Below are 14,990 nucleotides of genomic sequence, written 5' to 3'. Positions count from 1 at the left end.
TCTGTGGATATTTTCTGGAAAAGCCTTACCGGTGTCCCTCTTTACATGGAAATGGTATGTGGGTGCCACAATTGGGTATTCTCATTAAATGAAAATTCTGTGTGTGCTCCAAAATTTTCTCATTCATTGTTCAGAACCCCCCACAGGGTCATCATCCCTCCTGAAGTGGGAATATGTGTGGATTCCTTATTCAGATCCCTCTCATGTGCAAAGAGTACGTGGGCTTTACTCTTGGTTGGTGGAAATACCATGTGGGTATCTCTACTGGAATGGCCACAAAGGAGGCCCCATCTGGAAGCTGGCTAGGGCCGTGGAGTGGTGACCCAGCCCCTGAGCCCCCACCCCTACCCCTGCAGATTCGTGCAGAGGACCGCTTCCTGCGCACAGAGCAGGGGCTGTTGCTTCGCGCCCTGCAGCTTGGTGACCGCGGCCTCTACTCCTGCACGGCCACTGAGAACAACTTCAAGCACATCGTCACTCGGGTGCAGCTGCATGTGCTGGGCCGGGACGCCGTTCATGCTGCCCTCTTCCCCCCACTGGATGTGAGCATCCCTCCACCTCCTGGCGCGGGCCTCCCCACACCTCCTTATCAGGAGCTGGCCCAGCTCCTAGCCCAGCCGGAGGTGGGCCTCATCCATCAGTACTGCCAGGGTTACTGGCGCCATGTGCCCCCCAACCCCAGGGAGGCTCCAGGAGCACTTAGGCCTCCTGAACCCCAGGACCAGAAAAAGCCCCGGAACCGTCGCCACCACCCTCCGGACACATGAGGCCAGCTGTGGGAGGCCTGCATAGGACCAGCCTAGCCCCTCATCCCTTTTAATATAAAAGATATATATATATATATAAAATATCTATATTCTATACATACCCTACCCCTGCAAAGACAGTATTTATTGGTGGGTTGTATATAGCCTGCCTCAGTGGCAGCATTATCAAGAACTTATACCCATGTTGGTCAGCAACGGCACATGACTGAGCATGCCCATCCTGGCCCAGGAAGTTGCCAGGGTCAGGCCAAGACCACACAGTCCCCAGACTCTGCGGAAATCTCCTTGCTCAACAGCCATCAAGATCTCCAGAACACAGGGAGGGAGCAAGCCCTATTTGCCGGGGCATGGACCATACACCTTTGCTGATGAATGTTGTCAGCTGTGCTGTGGAGTAGACATGGACACCAGGACTGCTGTGGAGTCTGGGGGTGGGCCCTCAGGGCACTCAGAGGAGGGAGGAAGGGGCCATCACAGGATACAGGCCCCTGCCTGGGTCAGGGGTGCTCAGTCAAGGCCAGCCTTTCCCAGGTATTTATTCTCTATTTATTGGGGACAGAGGAGAAGTCTGCCTGGGTGGGGCAGGACCTTCTCTTCTCCCTTCCTTGCCTGTCCTGGCAGGTCCACCCCACTCTACCTCCTTAGCTTTTCCTATGCTGCCTTGACCCATGGGGAGAGAAGCAGCGGGCTGAGTACAGGTGTGGCTCAAGAGAGTCCCCAGCCCTGAGGGTAGATGGGCCATGGTGAGGCCCAGGGCCCGCAGGGCATCCCCCAAGGTTCCCTTCTGCCCACCGCTTCAGGTGATGGGTGTCAATAGCTCTGGGGGCAGTTGGGTAGATGGGTGGGGGCTCCTGCAGCCCTCTGCTTCCCAGGCCATAGCAGCTCTTGGGTTCCATCTTGCTAATAAACACTGGCTCTGGGACTAGACTTTGCTTTCTCTCCTTGGTTGGAATGGGAATGGAGGTGGGGTAGGCCCACACTTAGAATCTCAGCACTAGAGAGGCAGGTGGATTTCTGCCTTTGATGCCAGCCTGGTCTACAGAGCGAGTTCCAGGACAGTCAGAGGTACCCAGAAACCCTGTCTAAAGAACAACAGCAACAAAAAGACTCCAACTCCCCTATGTTGTCATTTAGTTCATTTTGGGACTGGAGAGATGGCTTAGCAGTTAAAAGCACTGGCTTATCTTCTGAGGACCCACATGGCAGCTCACAACTGTCTGTAACTCCAGTTTCAGGGGATCCAACACCCTCACAGATATATTTGCCCGCAAAACAGCAATAAAGGTAATTTTTAAAAGGAGAATTCCTATGTAGACATCAGGCTAGACTTAATTAGCCAGGGCTCCTGTACTGCCTTAGAAGACCCCAGTGGCCCGTTTACGACGTGGAATTGAAGGTGGGTGGAGCCCAAAGGCTGTAAGTGGCATGGATGAAGTGGTCTTACTCCTGAGCGGAGCCCTCCTCACTCAGTAGGATGAATGTCCAGAATGCCCATTTCGGGTATCTACTTCCTACATGCCCTGACTAGGGAGAGCATGCTCAGTGCCTGGGACCTTCCAAGTAGTCTATTGCAGAGTTGAGTCTGGTTTCAGGAGTCCAGTGAGGTGGCTCCAAACTAGTGCAGCCAGCTTGAGAGCCCAAGATGTGGGGTTTCCAACTGTATGTGGACAGGAGATCTCTAGAACCTAGGAGATCAGCTCAGCAGGTGCCAGCCAAACTCCACCAACAGCTACACCTGAGCAGGTCTCCAGACCCGAGAGGATGCTGTCAGGGTTTAGTGGTACCCTGTGCAGGTCCCACATGAGTGAACCAGATAGAATCAGGGCAGGTGAGCCCCCACTCTCCCATACTCTCAGGAACAGCAAACCTCAGCATCCATATCTGATAATAGGCAGGCCAAAGACTCACTCAGGGTTTAGCCACCTTTATAATGATTTTGTTGCACCTAAGTAAATGTGTATGTAGACAAATGTATGTGTACAGACTGGCACAGACAAGCCCTATGCACACACACAGGGACACAGGTGTGCTTAAATACATAGTGGGCTGAGAGTGTATCACAGTTACCTACACTAGCACATTCAGGCATACACAAACAAACAGCTATGAACCCACACAAAGCGTTGCAAAATAAAGATACGTACACCTGTACCTATACAGGCATGCATAGGATGCTGGAAGTGCAGCTCAAGAATGCAGGGATCCCTAGATTTGATCCCCAGCATATACACACACAGCACCAATGCACATACACACATTGCATGCATAGTCTCAAACAGGTGTGTAGGGCACATGCACTTAGAAGGCTACTAACAGATACACATACATGCAGGTATGCAGGCTCAAGTCATTACTTCGTCTTAGTAAGGAACAGAAAGATACACCCAGGCAAGTATAGCAGACGGACCCTGCAGAAGGCGTGTAGAGACCATGCTCGGGGTCACGTTTAGCCCTGAGTGTGAGACAAATATAAAGTCACTTATTCCCTTGTGCCTTGCAGCAGACATAACCCTCTGATCCAGAGATACCCCACCCTTGTGGACCACTGCTGATCATGTGACCCTGTGCCTCTCCTAGTCAGTAAAGTGGAGCTGTGGTTTGGGCACCACCTCCCCCCAAGTTCCATGTAAGCTTACAAAAGAGCGGTCATCATGCAGCTGGGTAAGCAGTAGGTCCTCTGTGCCTGCTTCTCCTTCAGCATTCTCCTGCCAATCCCCAACCTCAGTTCTCCTGCTTCTGGGGCTGAAGGGTCTTTTCCCTCAACTATACCAAGCGAACCCCTATAGGACAGGGGAAGGACTCTCTAGGGTCTCTTGGAGAATTGGAGGGGGCAGAGGAGTGCACAGTCAGCAGTTGAAGGATTGGGGCCTTGCCAGCCTGATTAAAAGGCTAGGAGACTGAGCCTCACCTGTCCTTGTCTCTGATTGGCCCTCGGGCATTCCTAGCTCCCAAATCCCACTAAGCAATCCCGCCAGGGCCTGCACAGGTCTGTGGAGAGCCAGTTGATTGCCAGCTTTGGGGCCAAAAGGTTGTCTGAGGAGACCGGAGGCTGCCTACCCTGTCCCTCTGCCTGCTGCTGGGACCATGGGGGCTGGGGCCAGTGCTGAGGAGAAGCATTCCAGGGAGCTAGAAAAGAAGCTGAAAGAGGATGCTGAGAAAGATGCTCGAACCGTGAAGCTGCTGCTGCTGGGTAGGAGTGCCGGCCAGTGTTGGGGCGGGGACCGCTGCAGGTCAGCGTCAGTGGCCTGGGGCTAGGCAAGAGCCTTTCTATGAAGCAAGGATTGGGGTGGGTGGGTGCAGATAACAATGTGACAATGTGTGGGCAGGGCACAGAGTGGGAGCCATTGCTTGGCAAGGTCTGACAGGTGGTGATGTCTCGGTCCTCCAAGGTTGGGCATCCTATGGCAGTTTCCTGGGGACGCTCTTCTCCTTGCAGAGCTGTGTGCCAAACACTCCTTGGTATAAATGTGTGCACTCAGGCACACTTTTACCCTCAAGGTACAGCCTTTGGTTTTCCAGGGCCTGCTCAACAAGACTCAGGTCCTCTTGGCCACTCTTTCTTCCTTGGGAATAAGAAGCTTCTAGGGTCACCACGTCTACAAAGGCACTGGATGCCAGAACTTCAGGTAGACTGTGAAACAGCTAAAGAAAGAGGAAAGATGCCAGGCAATGGTGGCACACGCCCTTAATCCCAGCACTCGGGAGGCAGAGGCAGACAGGTCTCTGAGTTTGAGGCCAGCCTGGTCTACAGAGCAAGTTCTAGAATAGCCAGGGCTACACAGAGAAACTGGGGGCTAGGGAGGGGAGAAAGTGGAAAGAAATTGATGCCTACAGGGATAATTAAAGCCAAGCCCATGATCCCATGGGTAGTGAGGAGAGATGAGTGTACTGCCATTGCTTACCCTCAAGGGAAAGTTGCAGGTTTAGGGGGCAGGCAGGGGTGCTAAGCCAGGGCCCCCAGGAGAAAGGCCAAGAAACTAAGCCGGAAATCCCATTAATTGTATCCAACACCCTTGAGGAGGGCAGGCTTAGAAAGGATGTCAGCTCTGTCCTCTCCCCCCATCTAAGGGTGCTAATTCCCTTTGAGCCTCTCAGAGACATCTCTAGGTGAAAAGCAGAGGTTGGTCCTGTTCAGATAATCCTGTGCATGCAATACTGGAAATGCCCACAAGGTGGCCCTAGAGGGTTTCCTTATTTTGATCTTGTAGCATAATAAAGGCTCTATATACCAGGATCTTGGGGTATCTCCCCTACACACACACCCGGAGCACAGTTAAGGTCGCTTAACTGATGTAGGACCCTTTTGTCATTTACAACCATTTCCCCCAGGAGTCTTCAAGACTTTGAATAAAATGAGGGCAAGTATATCTAGAGTTCTAGCTGGCACCCCAGGGCCCTGAGCAAAGGAAGTGGTCAATGCTGATCAGTGCACGCTGAGGCACACTTTCCTTTTCAGGTGCTGGTGAATCCGGGAAGAGCACCATTGTCAAGCAGATGAAGTGAGTGTTCCCTGTCCATCCTAAAGCCCTTAGCAATAGCCCTCCCTACTGGCCCAGGAACTCTGACTCTGCCGGTCTTGGCTGTAGGATTATCCACCAGGATGGTTATTCACTGGAAGAATGCCTGGAGTTCATTGCCATCATCTATGGCAACACTCTGCAGTCCATCCTGGCCATTGTTCGGGCTATGACCACGCTCAACATTCAGTATGGAGATTCAGCGAGACAGGTGAGGCAAGCTGTTATCAATCCCTGGGGGCTCAAGGCACCTGGGTAGGCTCAGGTTCACAGCCACTACCTTGCCCTGCCACCAGGATGATGCCCGGAAGCTCATGCACATGGCGGATACCATTGAGGAAGGCACGATGCCCAAGGAGATGTCCGACATCATTCAGCGCTTGTGGAAAGACTCGGGTATCCAAGCTTGCTTTGACCGTGCCTCGGAGTACCAGCTCAATGACTCCGCTGGCTAGTGAGTGAACAAATGGATGCAGGGAGGAGGTGGATGGGCAGGCCCCAGCTGGGGTGATCTCCCACACCACTTACCCACTCACGTCCAGGGGTCTTCCTCAGCTATCTTTCAGATCTAGAGCGTCTGGTGACTCCAGGCTATGTGCCCACTGAGCAGGACGTGTTGCGCTCTCGTGTCAAAACCACCGGCATCATCGAGACACAGTTCTCCTTCAAGGACCTCAACTTCAGGTAAGACCCCTGCACGCTTGTTCAGCTGGCCTGACCTGACAGGAACTTCACTGTCCTGAGTTAAGGTCCCACCCTTGCCAGGAGAAAGGCTGGTCACCTCAGATGCCAATCCATATGAGGGCTCCCCAGCCAGCTTAAGAAGACCAGGGGTGCCAGTGGGCATATCCAGGTGACTTGATACCCGGGTCTAAATCCGGACACCGCTCTGCAGAATGTTCGATGTGGGCGGGCAGCGTTCCGAGCGCAAAAAGTGGATCCATTGCTTCGAGGGTGTGACCTGTATCATTTTCATCGCCGCACTGAGTGCTTACGACATGGTGCTGGTGGAGGACGACGAAGTGGTGAGTGCCAAGTTGGTCCTAAGTGTTTGAGAAGGGAGGTGGAGCCGGGGGAGCCACAGGGACTCACGAAGCAGAGGCTGTCTGGAAGCGGTTGAAGTGAGGAGGCGCCTAAGTCCCGGGAGCCCAGAGACGAAGGGGCAGCTGCCTGCGTAGCCCGGTGCCCAACAGCCTCTGCCTTCCCCAGAACCGAATGCACGAGAGCCTGCACCTGTTCAACAGCATCTGCAACCATCGCTACTTCGCAACTACCTCCATCGTGCTCTTCCTCAACAAGAAGGACGTTTTCTCCGAGAAGATCAAAAAGGCACACCTCAGCATCTGCTTTCCGGATTACGATGGTGAGATTCCCTCGTCCCGGCCGCCAGGCGGTGCCCCAGTCCAACGATTCCCGCCGCGCGCTCCTTCCCGTGGAAGGTCTTCCCGCGCAGAGTGAGTGCTGCCCTCTGCCGCAGGACCTAACACTTACGAGGATGCCGGCAACTACATCAAAGTGCAGTTCCTCGAGCTGAACATGCGACGTGACGTGAAGGAGATCTACTCCCACATGACGTGCGCCACCGACACACAGAACGTCAAGTTTGTCTTTGACGCCGTCACCGACATTATCATCAAAGAGAACCTCAAAGACTGCGGGCTCTTCTGAGGTGGGGGTCCTAGCTAGCCAGACCTTCCTTCATTCTGCTCCATAATCTCGGGACCCGAACCCTGCCCCTAGTTCCCCACGGTGATCACTGCTCCAGACTACTCCATTCCCTGCTGCCCACCCCTAAACCCCCCCCCCACGGCTTTCAGGCTCCACCCACTACCAGAGGCCCCTCCCCCTACGCTTGAGCTCAACATTTTTTCATCCCTCCCCAACCTCCAGGTGTGCAGGTTCCAGGGCTGCCCCGACAATGCCTAACCTCATTTATTTTGCTGCTCAAGAATGCTGAGGTTCCGATCCCTTTTCTCTTCACAGATGCCTGAATTCGTGTGTGTCCCTCGCTCTGAGACTCTGTACGTAAACCAGCTGCCCTGTAGTGCCCTCCGATAATTCCCCTGCCTCAGCCTGTTGCTCCACTAGTCACACATCCAAAGCTCTGAGGCTTGAAGTGCAGACCCTCCCCCAAGTCCCCAACCCCGCCCTGCCCTTCACCGCCTGGCTGCACTGGCCTCTTGGACCCACGGTAGCCAGCCTCAGCAAGGACAAAGGCAAGACTTGGGACAGCTGGAGCTCACAGTGACTCAGCAGTGCCCGAGTGACCCGTCCCCAGAAGCCCTCTGCCACCCCCACCATCAGCAGCTCACCTGGTGGATTTCGATTCAGCAAACAGCCCTCCCCCGCTCCCCAGCCTTCAGCTGGAAGTATCCCTCCCTCAAGCAGGCCTGCAGCTTGCCAGCAGGTCATTCCAGCCTGCTACCTGCATATGACAAGTCCAACATCTGTCCACGCAGTGGTCAGTAACTGTCCCTCCCAGCAGCCCAAGGGACCCAAAGTCCAAGCTCTGGTCTGTGTAGCCTCACATAAATTAGTGACTTTGAGATGGGTGCCAGGGAGAGACACAAGACAAACCCATGCCCAAATACTAGGCTCAGAGTATCTCCCAGTTCCTTTCCCTCTGGGTCTTGCCCCTCTGTCCTTGAACACTTCCACACCCCCACCTCATCCACCCACACATAATACTCAGAGCTGGCTGGTCAAGGTATGGTATATTGAAGGAGGGTACTATTGACATCAGCTATGACCAATAATCAAGCTATGTTGAGGGGTGGCTGAGGGCAGAGTCCAACTCCTATTGATCAGCCACAGGCAAAGACTAATTCCATGTGAGGTTTACAGGCAAGTCCATGTGACTCTGTTGTCCCTCCGGACTCAGGATCCATTCCTTTCGAGAGAGAACTGAAAACCTAGCCTGAACCATTAGAGACAACGTCCCACATCCCCCAGCCTCTTCTCCTTTCTTCATCAAGGGCAAGTCTTTGCTTAAGCCTGTGGACCAGAGTCAGTGCTCCTGTTAGAGACACAGTGCTTCTGTCCAGCAAGGCTAGGCCATGATCTCTACTTCCCTTAGCTATGTGCGTCAACTCAGCAATAAACCTTTGCACCAGATTTGCTGTCCTTTCTTGAGTCAGTGGGGGAAGCTTAGTTACCATGAATCCTGGACATTTATTAAGTCCCCAGTACTAGACACAGGTGATGTAGGAAGATGACCCTTCCAAAGTAAAGTGCCTGGCGTGACTTGGTCTCAGGGGATTTTGGAGGGGGATAATGGGTCCAACTCATGACCCGTGGCAGAAGCTGAGGGATATGAGAAATGTTACTGGAAGAGTCTCAGATCAGCAGGGAGTTTTTTGTTTACTTGTTTTATGAGACAAGGTCTTACTGGGTAGCCTAGGCTGGTTATGAACTCACCATCCTCCTGCCTCAGACTCTGAACGCTAGGATTGTAGGCACCTCTTGATGCCTAGTGACAAGGGGATTTGAGGCGGAAGTTCACCTGACAGAGGCAGGAGGGTGCATAAGACCTGGCTGAGCACTTGGACTTGTGAGCACAGGAGCTCAGGGAAGCAGGAGCAGGGAAGGAGAGATGGGTGGGGAGACAGTGGAGAGGGCCACAGGTGGAGGTAATGAGGGCTTACAGAGGCTCTCAAAGCTGGCAGTGATTGAGGCCAGTGAGGCTCTCCAGAGCAAAAGTGGCAGCCAAGGTCTGGGTATGGTGGCACATGTTTTTAATCCCAGCACTCAGGAAGCAGAGGCAGGTGGGTCTCTGTGTGAGACTATCTTGGTCTATATAACAAGTTCTAGGTCAATCAGGGCTACATAATGAGACACCCCCCTCTTTTTAAATCAGAATTAGGGGGCTGGAGAAGTGACTCAGCGGTTAAGAGCACGGGCTGCTCTAACAGAGGACCTGAGTTCAATTCCACAGCAGGCTGCTCACAACCACCTGTAACTCCAGCTCCAGAGGAGCTGATGCTGTTTCTGGCTTTGGGAGGCAGCTGGTACTCACATCCACTTATCCCCACACAGATACACACACACACACATACATACACACACACACTAAATAACAAAATAAGTCTTTAAAAAAAATCAGAGGACTGGAGAGAGATGGCTCAGCACTTAAGAGCACTGGCTGCTAGCACATCTTTAATCCCAGACACGTCTCTGAACAGGACAGGCAGGGCTACATGGAGAGAAACCCTGTCTCAAAAACACAAAACAAAGCCAGCCAGTGGTAGCGCATGCCTTTAACCACAGTTATTTGTGAGTTCAAGGCCAGCCTGGTCTACAGAGTGCGATCCAGGAAAGGCGCAAAACTACACAGAGAAACCCTGTCTTGAAAAACAAAAAACAAAAAACAAAAACAAAACAAAACAAACAAATAAACAAACAAACAAAATCGCTAAGATGAAGCTAGAGAGGTAGCTCAGTGGGTAAGAACACTTGCGACATAGGCCTGATGAGCTGGAAGCCCTGGGAAAAGCTGGAAGCAGAAGCTCACATCTGTAATCTCAGTACTTCTGCATCAAGAAAGGAGACAGGAGGGTTACCTGGAAGCTTATGGAGTACTCGGCATGGAAAGATGAGAGACTGCCTAAAATACAAGGTGGGAAGACAAAACTAAATCCCCCAAATTGTCCTCTAACCCTCCATACAGGCCATGGTGTGCATGCATCAACACCCACAATTCTCTCTGTCTCTTTCTCACACTTTCTCTCTCTCACACACACACATTAATAACCAATAAAAATGTTAATGGTTAAGATTGTAAATTTTATGGTATATGTATTTCACTACCACCACCAAAAATGAGCAAAACTGCCAGGCAGTAATGGCATATGCCTTTAATTCCAGCACTCAAGAAGGAGAGGCAGGTGGATCTCTGTGAGTTCGAGTACAGCCTGATCTACAAAGCAAATTCCAGGACAGGATAGCCAGAGCTGTTACAGAGGCTGTTACAGAGAAACCCTGTCTCAAAAAAAAAAAAAAAAAAAAAAAAAAAAAAAAAAGGAACACACACACACACACACACACACACACACACACACATATATATATATATATGAACAGATACGTTTCAGGCTCCAATAAAGCTTGGCATGTCTTTCTCTAATTTTTATAATTTTGTTCACAGTGAGTTTTTGCATTAATTTTGACTTTTTAAAGTTTTATTTATTTATTATTGTGTGTGTATATATATATGGTGTGTGTGTGTGTGTGTGTGTGCGCGCGCACGCGCGCGCGCGCGCGTGTACACACATGTGTGCACTACAGTGCAGATGTGAAGGTCAGAGAGCAGCTTTGTGAAATCAGTTCTCTCCTTCCATCTTCATGTGGGTTCTGCGGATGGAACTCAAGCTTGCTCAGCAAGTGGTTTGCTCACTGAGCCATCTTGGTGTGATTTTAAAGGTGTGTGCCACCACACTGGATTGTGACTTGTAAAAATATTTGGGAGATAGGGTCTGGACAGTTGGCCTGGAACTTACCATGTAGACCAGAGTGTCTTCAAACCCACAGAAATCAGCCTGCTGAGATTAAAGTCATGTGCCAACATGCTTGGTTCCTGAATTTTTTTTAAATTTATTTATTTATTATGTATACAGAAGAGGGCTCCAGATCTCATTATAGATGGTTGTGAGCCACCATGTGGTTGCTGGGAATTGAACTCAGGACCTCTGGAAGAACAGCCAGTGCTCTTAACCGCTGAGCCATCTCTCCAGCCCTGGTTCCTGAATTTTTTGTTTGGTTTGGTTTTTGTTCTTATTGCTGTTGTTTTTGTTCTTTGAGACAGAGTTTCTCTGTGTAGTCTTGGCTGTCCTGGAACTCACTCTATAGACCAGGCTGGCCTCAAACTCAGAAATCAGCCTGCCTCTGCTTCCTGAGTGCTGAGATTAAAGACATGTGCCACCACTGCCTGGCCAGAATTTTGTTTGGTTGTTATTTTTTTAAGATTAAAATTTTTTTGTTTGTTTATTTGTTTGTTTTTGAGACAGGGTTTCTTTGCATAGTCTTGGCTGTCTAGGAACTCACTGTCTAGACCAGGTTGGCCTCAAACTCACAGAGATCCTCCTGCCTCTGCCTCCCGAGTGCTGGGATTAAAGACGTGTGCCACCACCAACAGGCTTTTCTTTTGTTTTTGAAACAGGATGTACTATGTAGCCCAGGTTGACTTGGAACTAGCAATTGTGCCTCCAGCTACTAAGTGCTGGGAATGAGCCTATTAAGTGCTGGGAATGCACATACTACCATGCCTGGATCTTGTGTAACATCCCATTTTTCTCTTGGTCTGGGCATTGGACCTGGGGTCTTGTCCATGCTAAAGAATTCTTAGTCACCACTGTTTTTTGAGATCTGTATCTATATTTGTCTCAGAACATTAAAATAGCTTTTAAATTTGTTTTTAAAGCTGATGTCAGAGCCAGGCCTTTAATCCCAGCACTCAGGGGAGGCAGAGGCAGGTGGATCTCTGTGAGTTTGAGGCCAGCCTGGTCTATAGAGTGAGTTGCAGGATGATCAGAGGTACATAGGGAACCCTGTCTTGGAAAAACCAAACCAAATCAGAACAAAACAAAAGCAATGAAAGCTGATGTCAGGAGTGAAGACTCATCTGTATAACCCCATGACTTAAAAAGCAGAGCCAGGGACCAGACTGCTCTACATAGTTAGTTCCACGCTAGCTTGGACTACAGAGTGAGAAATTATCTAAAAAACAAAAACAAAAACAAAATCAATTGAATAAATAAATGAAACTCACTGGGCGGTGGCGCACGCCTGTAATCCCAGTACTTGGGAGGCAGAGGCAGGTGGATCTCTGTGAGTTCGAGGCCAGCCTGGTCTACAAAGCAAGTTCTAGGACAGCCTCCAAAGCTACAGATTTCTCGAAAAACCAAAAAAATAAAAAATAAAATAAATGAAACTCAAAAGTAGTATTATATTAGTCATTTCTGTCAGGACCTGGAATTGAACCTAGTACCCCACTATTAGATCATGTGCCCACTGAGGTGCAGCCAAAGCCCAAATATCATTGCTTCATTTCCTTCTTTTTGTTTTGGTCTTACTGGCACACATATGCTAAGCAAGTGCTCCATTACTGGGCTACAGACCCCCACAACTACTTGAATCTTAAATATTTTATTTCTTCACAAAACATAATTTATTATCATAAGCCCTGTTTTAGTGGCAAAAAGCAATGATATTTGTGAACTATACTACAGAAAAAAATCATTGACATTTTAAATGCTGAATGTGGTCACACATGTAGGTAATGCCCAGCATGTTTATGCAAGGTCCTGAATTAAATCCCTAGGAAATATGCGCATGTATACACACACACACACACACACACACACACACACACACACACACACACTTAAAAAACAAACATATTTTAGCAGGGTATGGCAGTACATGCCTGGATATTCAGTATTTGGGAAGAAAAGGAAGTCAGGACCACCTCAGATCCACGGGGAGTTTGAAGTCAGCCCAAAGTAGGGGAGACTGTCACAAAAAAAGATCCAAACAAGGAGAGCAAAGTCGTGACCGTTTTGAAGGCAGCCTGGGCTTCCAAGTAAGTTTAAGTCTAGCCTAGATGACATGAAGCTCTGTTGAAAGAAACAGGGAAAGCCAGGTATGATGGTGCAACACCTTTAACCTCAGCACTCAGGAGGCAGAGGCAGATGGATCTCTGTGAGTTCGAGGCCAGCCTGGTCTACAAAATGAGTTCTAGGAGAGCCAGAGCTACACAGAGAAACCTTGTCTCGAAAAACAAAGAAAGACAAGACAAGAAAAGAAAAAATATACATATGGGCACACATATTTCCCTGAGCATGGGGGAATAGGAGGAGCTGAGAGACCCAGGAGAAAGAGGTATATCCTCAGTATCCAACAGAGTCTCACCTATGAGGCAAGGTGCTCAGTGGCAGGGTCTGGATCTATACAGAGTTGGCAAAGTACATAGCTCAACCACAAACAGGTAATGGATCTATATCTGTGGTCACTTGAGGAAGGAATCTAGGAGGCAGCTGGCCTTTGTGACTAGGCAGGAGGCAGAGTCTAGAGAAGATAAAGAAAGGGGGACTGTTGTGAAGGGGCCCCAAAAAAGCTTGACCACACAGCAGCCATGACAGGCTTAGGGGTCTAGACCAGCTTCTGTGACAGGCTTGCTGGCAGGCAACACCCAGATCCAGGCAAAGCCTTAAGCTGATACCACCCAGGGATCTACCCAGGGGTGAGGAAGTACCTGACATCCCAAACATTTCAACCATTAGATAAGATGGTCAGATGTCCCTGAGTCTAGCACACACCTATTTTTGTTTTACAGATACCCCTAGACAATTGTCATCCAATCAGGGTCCTGGACCCTGGAAATCCCCTCACCCCAACCTCTGCTATGATAAAAACTCTGCCCCACCTGAGCTCAGGGCTCTCTGCTCTCACCGCTATGTCGGACAGACAGAGGGACCAAGCTCTGGAGATTGAAATAAGGGCTCTCTGCTTTTGCATGCGGGATTCGGTCTCCATGGTGGTCTTTTGGGGGTACCCGAGATCTGGGCATAATAACTGTGAGCCTGTGGGGGACTGCAGAGACAGAGGGAGGGGACTAGGGCCTGTGCATAGGATGCTACATGGCTTAGGGAGCTCAGAGCACATCTGGCCAGCTGTGAGGGTTCTATCCAGGAGCCTGAGGGGAGGACAGCCGAGAGAAGGGAAGAGTGATCTGCTGGGTGGTCTAGGGCTGACTGAGGTGAAGCTGTTTACCTCTCCTGAGGCCCTCTCCCTGAGCTGTTTATTAAGATAAGGTGGGGTAGCGGGTAGTGACAAGGATTTAGCTGGCAGAAGTCAGAGGTCAGGAAGGTTGAGGAATTGAGATGTTGGGAGGAGGGTGTATTAATGAGAAAGGCGAACTAATGACATCTTTTTCATAGCAGCCCTGCTTGGGGAAAGCCTTTTTTTGTTTTTGTTTTTCAAGACAGGGTTTCTCTGTGTAGCCTTGGCTCTCCTGGAACTCACTCTGTAGACCAGGCTGGACTCAAACTCACGGGTATCTGCCTGCCTCTGCCTCCCCGGTGCTGGAATTAAAGGCATGTGCATGCATCACTGCCTGGCTGGGGAAAGCCTTCTTGAGTAAGGGGTAGAGAAGAACCTCAACTCTACACGTGATCTGGACTCCACTCTCTAAAGACAGTCCTGAGCACGAGCTCTGGGATATGATAATATCCTGAGTCCTGTGTGATGGGGACACTGCCCTGTGTGTGAGGGGTGTCTCCTAGGCGGAAATGCTGAGCTCCACTTTCCATACCAGTGTAAATGCACCCTAAGAAAAAAGCTCAGTGAGTGCCTGATGCCTGAGTCACAGTCCAGGACAGAGGATCGGAGATAGCACCAGTCACATCTGACATCTGTTGTGTAGGGGGCATTTGCTGTGTGAGCTCCAGCCTTCCTGCCTGCCCTACAACCTCAAAGTGTCCCTGAAGGCCCTCATGATCTCCAGCTCTGGCTCTGACAGGTCTAGCCTGGCCCGGCCACTGACCAGAGATTAGACAAGTGGATGGTTAATGCCACTGACGTCAAGGCCTGGCTGGATGACCACTGGGAGTCTGGGCCCTCCCATGGGCAGCAGCACAGTCCATGTGACCTGGGCTCATTAAGCAGCTTCAGTGACCAGAGAAGCTAGGGGCCAGCTCTCAGGGGAGAGAGG

The 14,990-nt window shown here is 50.4% G+C and overlaps 2 protein-coding genes across 3 annotated transcripts in view; both read left to right on the top strand.

Annotated features, from left to right (window-relative positions):
• Sema3f (semaphorin 3F) overlaps nt 1-1,694 on the top strand; it is a 28,122-nt gene extending 26,428 nt beyond the window's left edge. For both annotated transcript variants that reach the window (XM_036193392.1, XM_036193391.1), the window contains one exon: nt 357-1,694. In XM_036193392.1, coding sequence (XP_036049285.1) covers nt 357-767 — 411 coding nt within the window. In that variant the 3' untranslated portion in view covers nt 768-1,694. The remainder of the gene's footprint in view (nt 1-356) is intronic.
• A 1,939-nt stretch (nt 1,695-3,633) lies between these two features.
• On the top strand, nt 3,634-8,432 carry Gnat1 (G protein subunit alpha transducin 1). The gene is made up of 9 exons (XM_036191780.1): nt 3,634-3,957; nt 5,224-5,266; nt 5,354-5,495; nt 5,581-5,738; nt 5,840-5,968; nt 6,180-6,309; nt 6,494-6,647; nt 6,762-6,953; nt 7,268-8,432. The coding sequence occupies exons 1-8, from the start codon at nt 3,852-3,854 to the stop codon at nt 6,950-6,952; spliced, it is 1,053 nt and encodes a 350-aa protein (XP_036047673.1). The 5' UTR covers nt 3,634-3,851; the 3' UTR covers nt 6,953; nt 7,268-8,432.
• Nucleotides 8,433-14,990: the final 6,558 nt, after the last annotated feature.

This window comes from Onychomys torridus, chromosome 7, assembly GCF_903995425.1.
Source record: "Onychomys torridus chromosome 7, mOncTor1.1, whole genome shotgun sequence".
NCBI classification, from domain to species: Eukaryota; Metazoa; Chordata; class Mammalia; order Rodentia; family Cricetidae; genus Onychomys; species Onychomys torridus.
Note: the sequence above shows the minus strand (reverse complement) of the source record. Positions and strands in the feature narration are given on the sequence as shown.

Coding starts and splice junctions, on each gene's coding strand:
- Gnat1 (XM_036191780.1), top strand. CDS start 3,852: ATGGGGGCTGGGGCCAGTGCTGAGGAGAAGCATTCCAGGGAGCTAGAA. Junction 5,267..5,353: donor ACCATTGTCAAGCAGATGAA/GTGAGTGTTCCC, acceptor TCTTGGCTGTAG/GATTATCCACCAGGATGGTT. Junction 6,310..6,493: donor TGGTGGAGGACGACGAAGTG/GTGAGTGCCAAG, acceptor TGCCTTCCCCAG/AACCGAATGCACGAGAGCCT.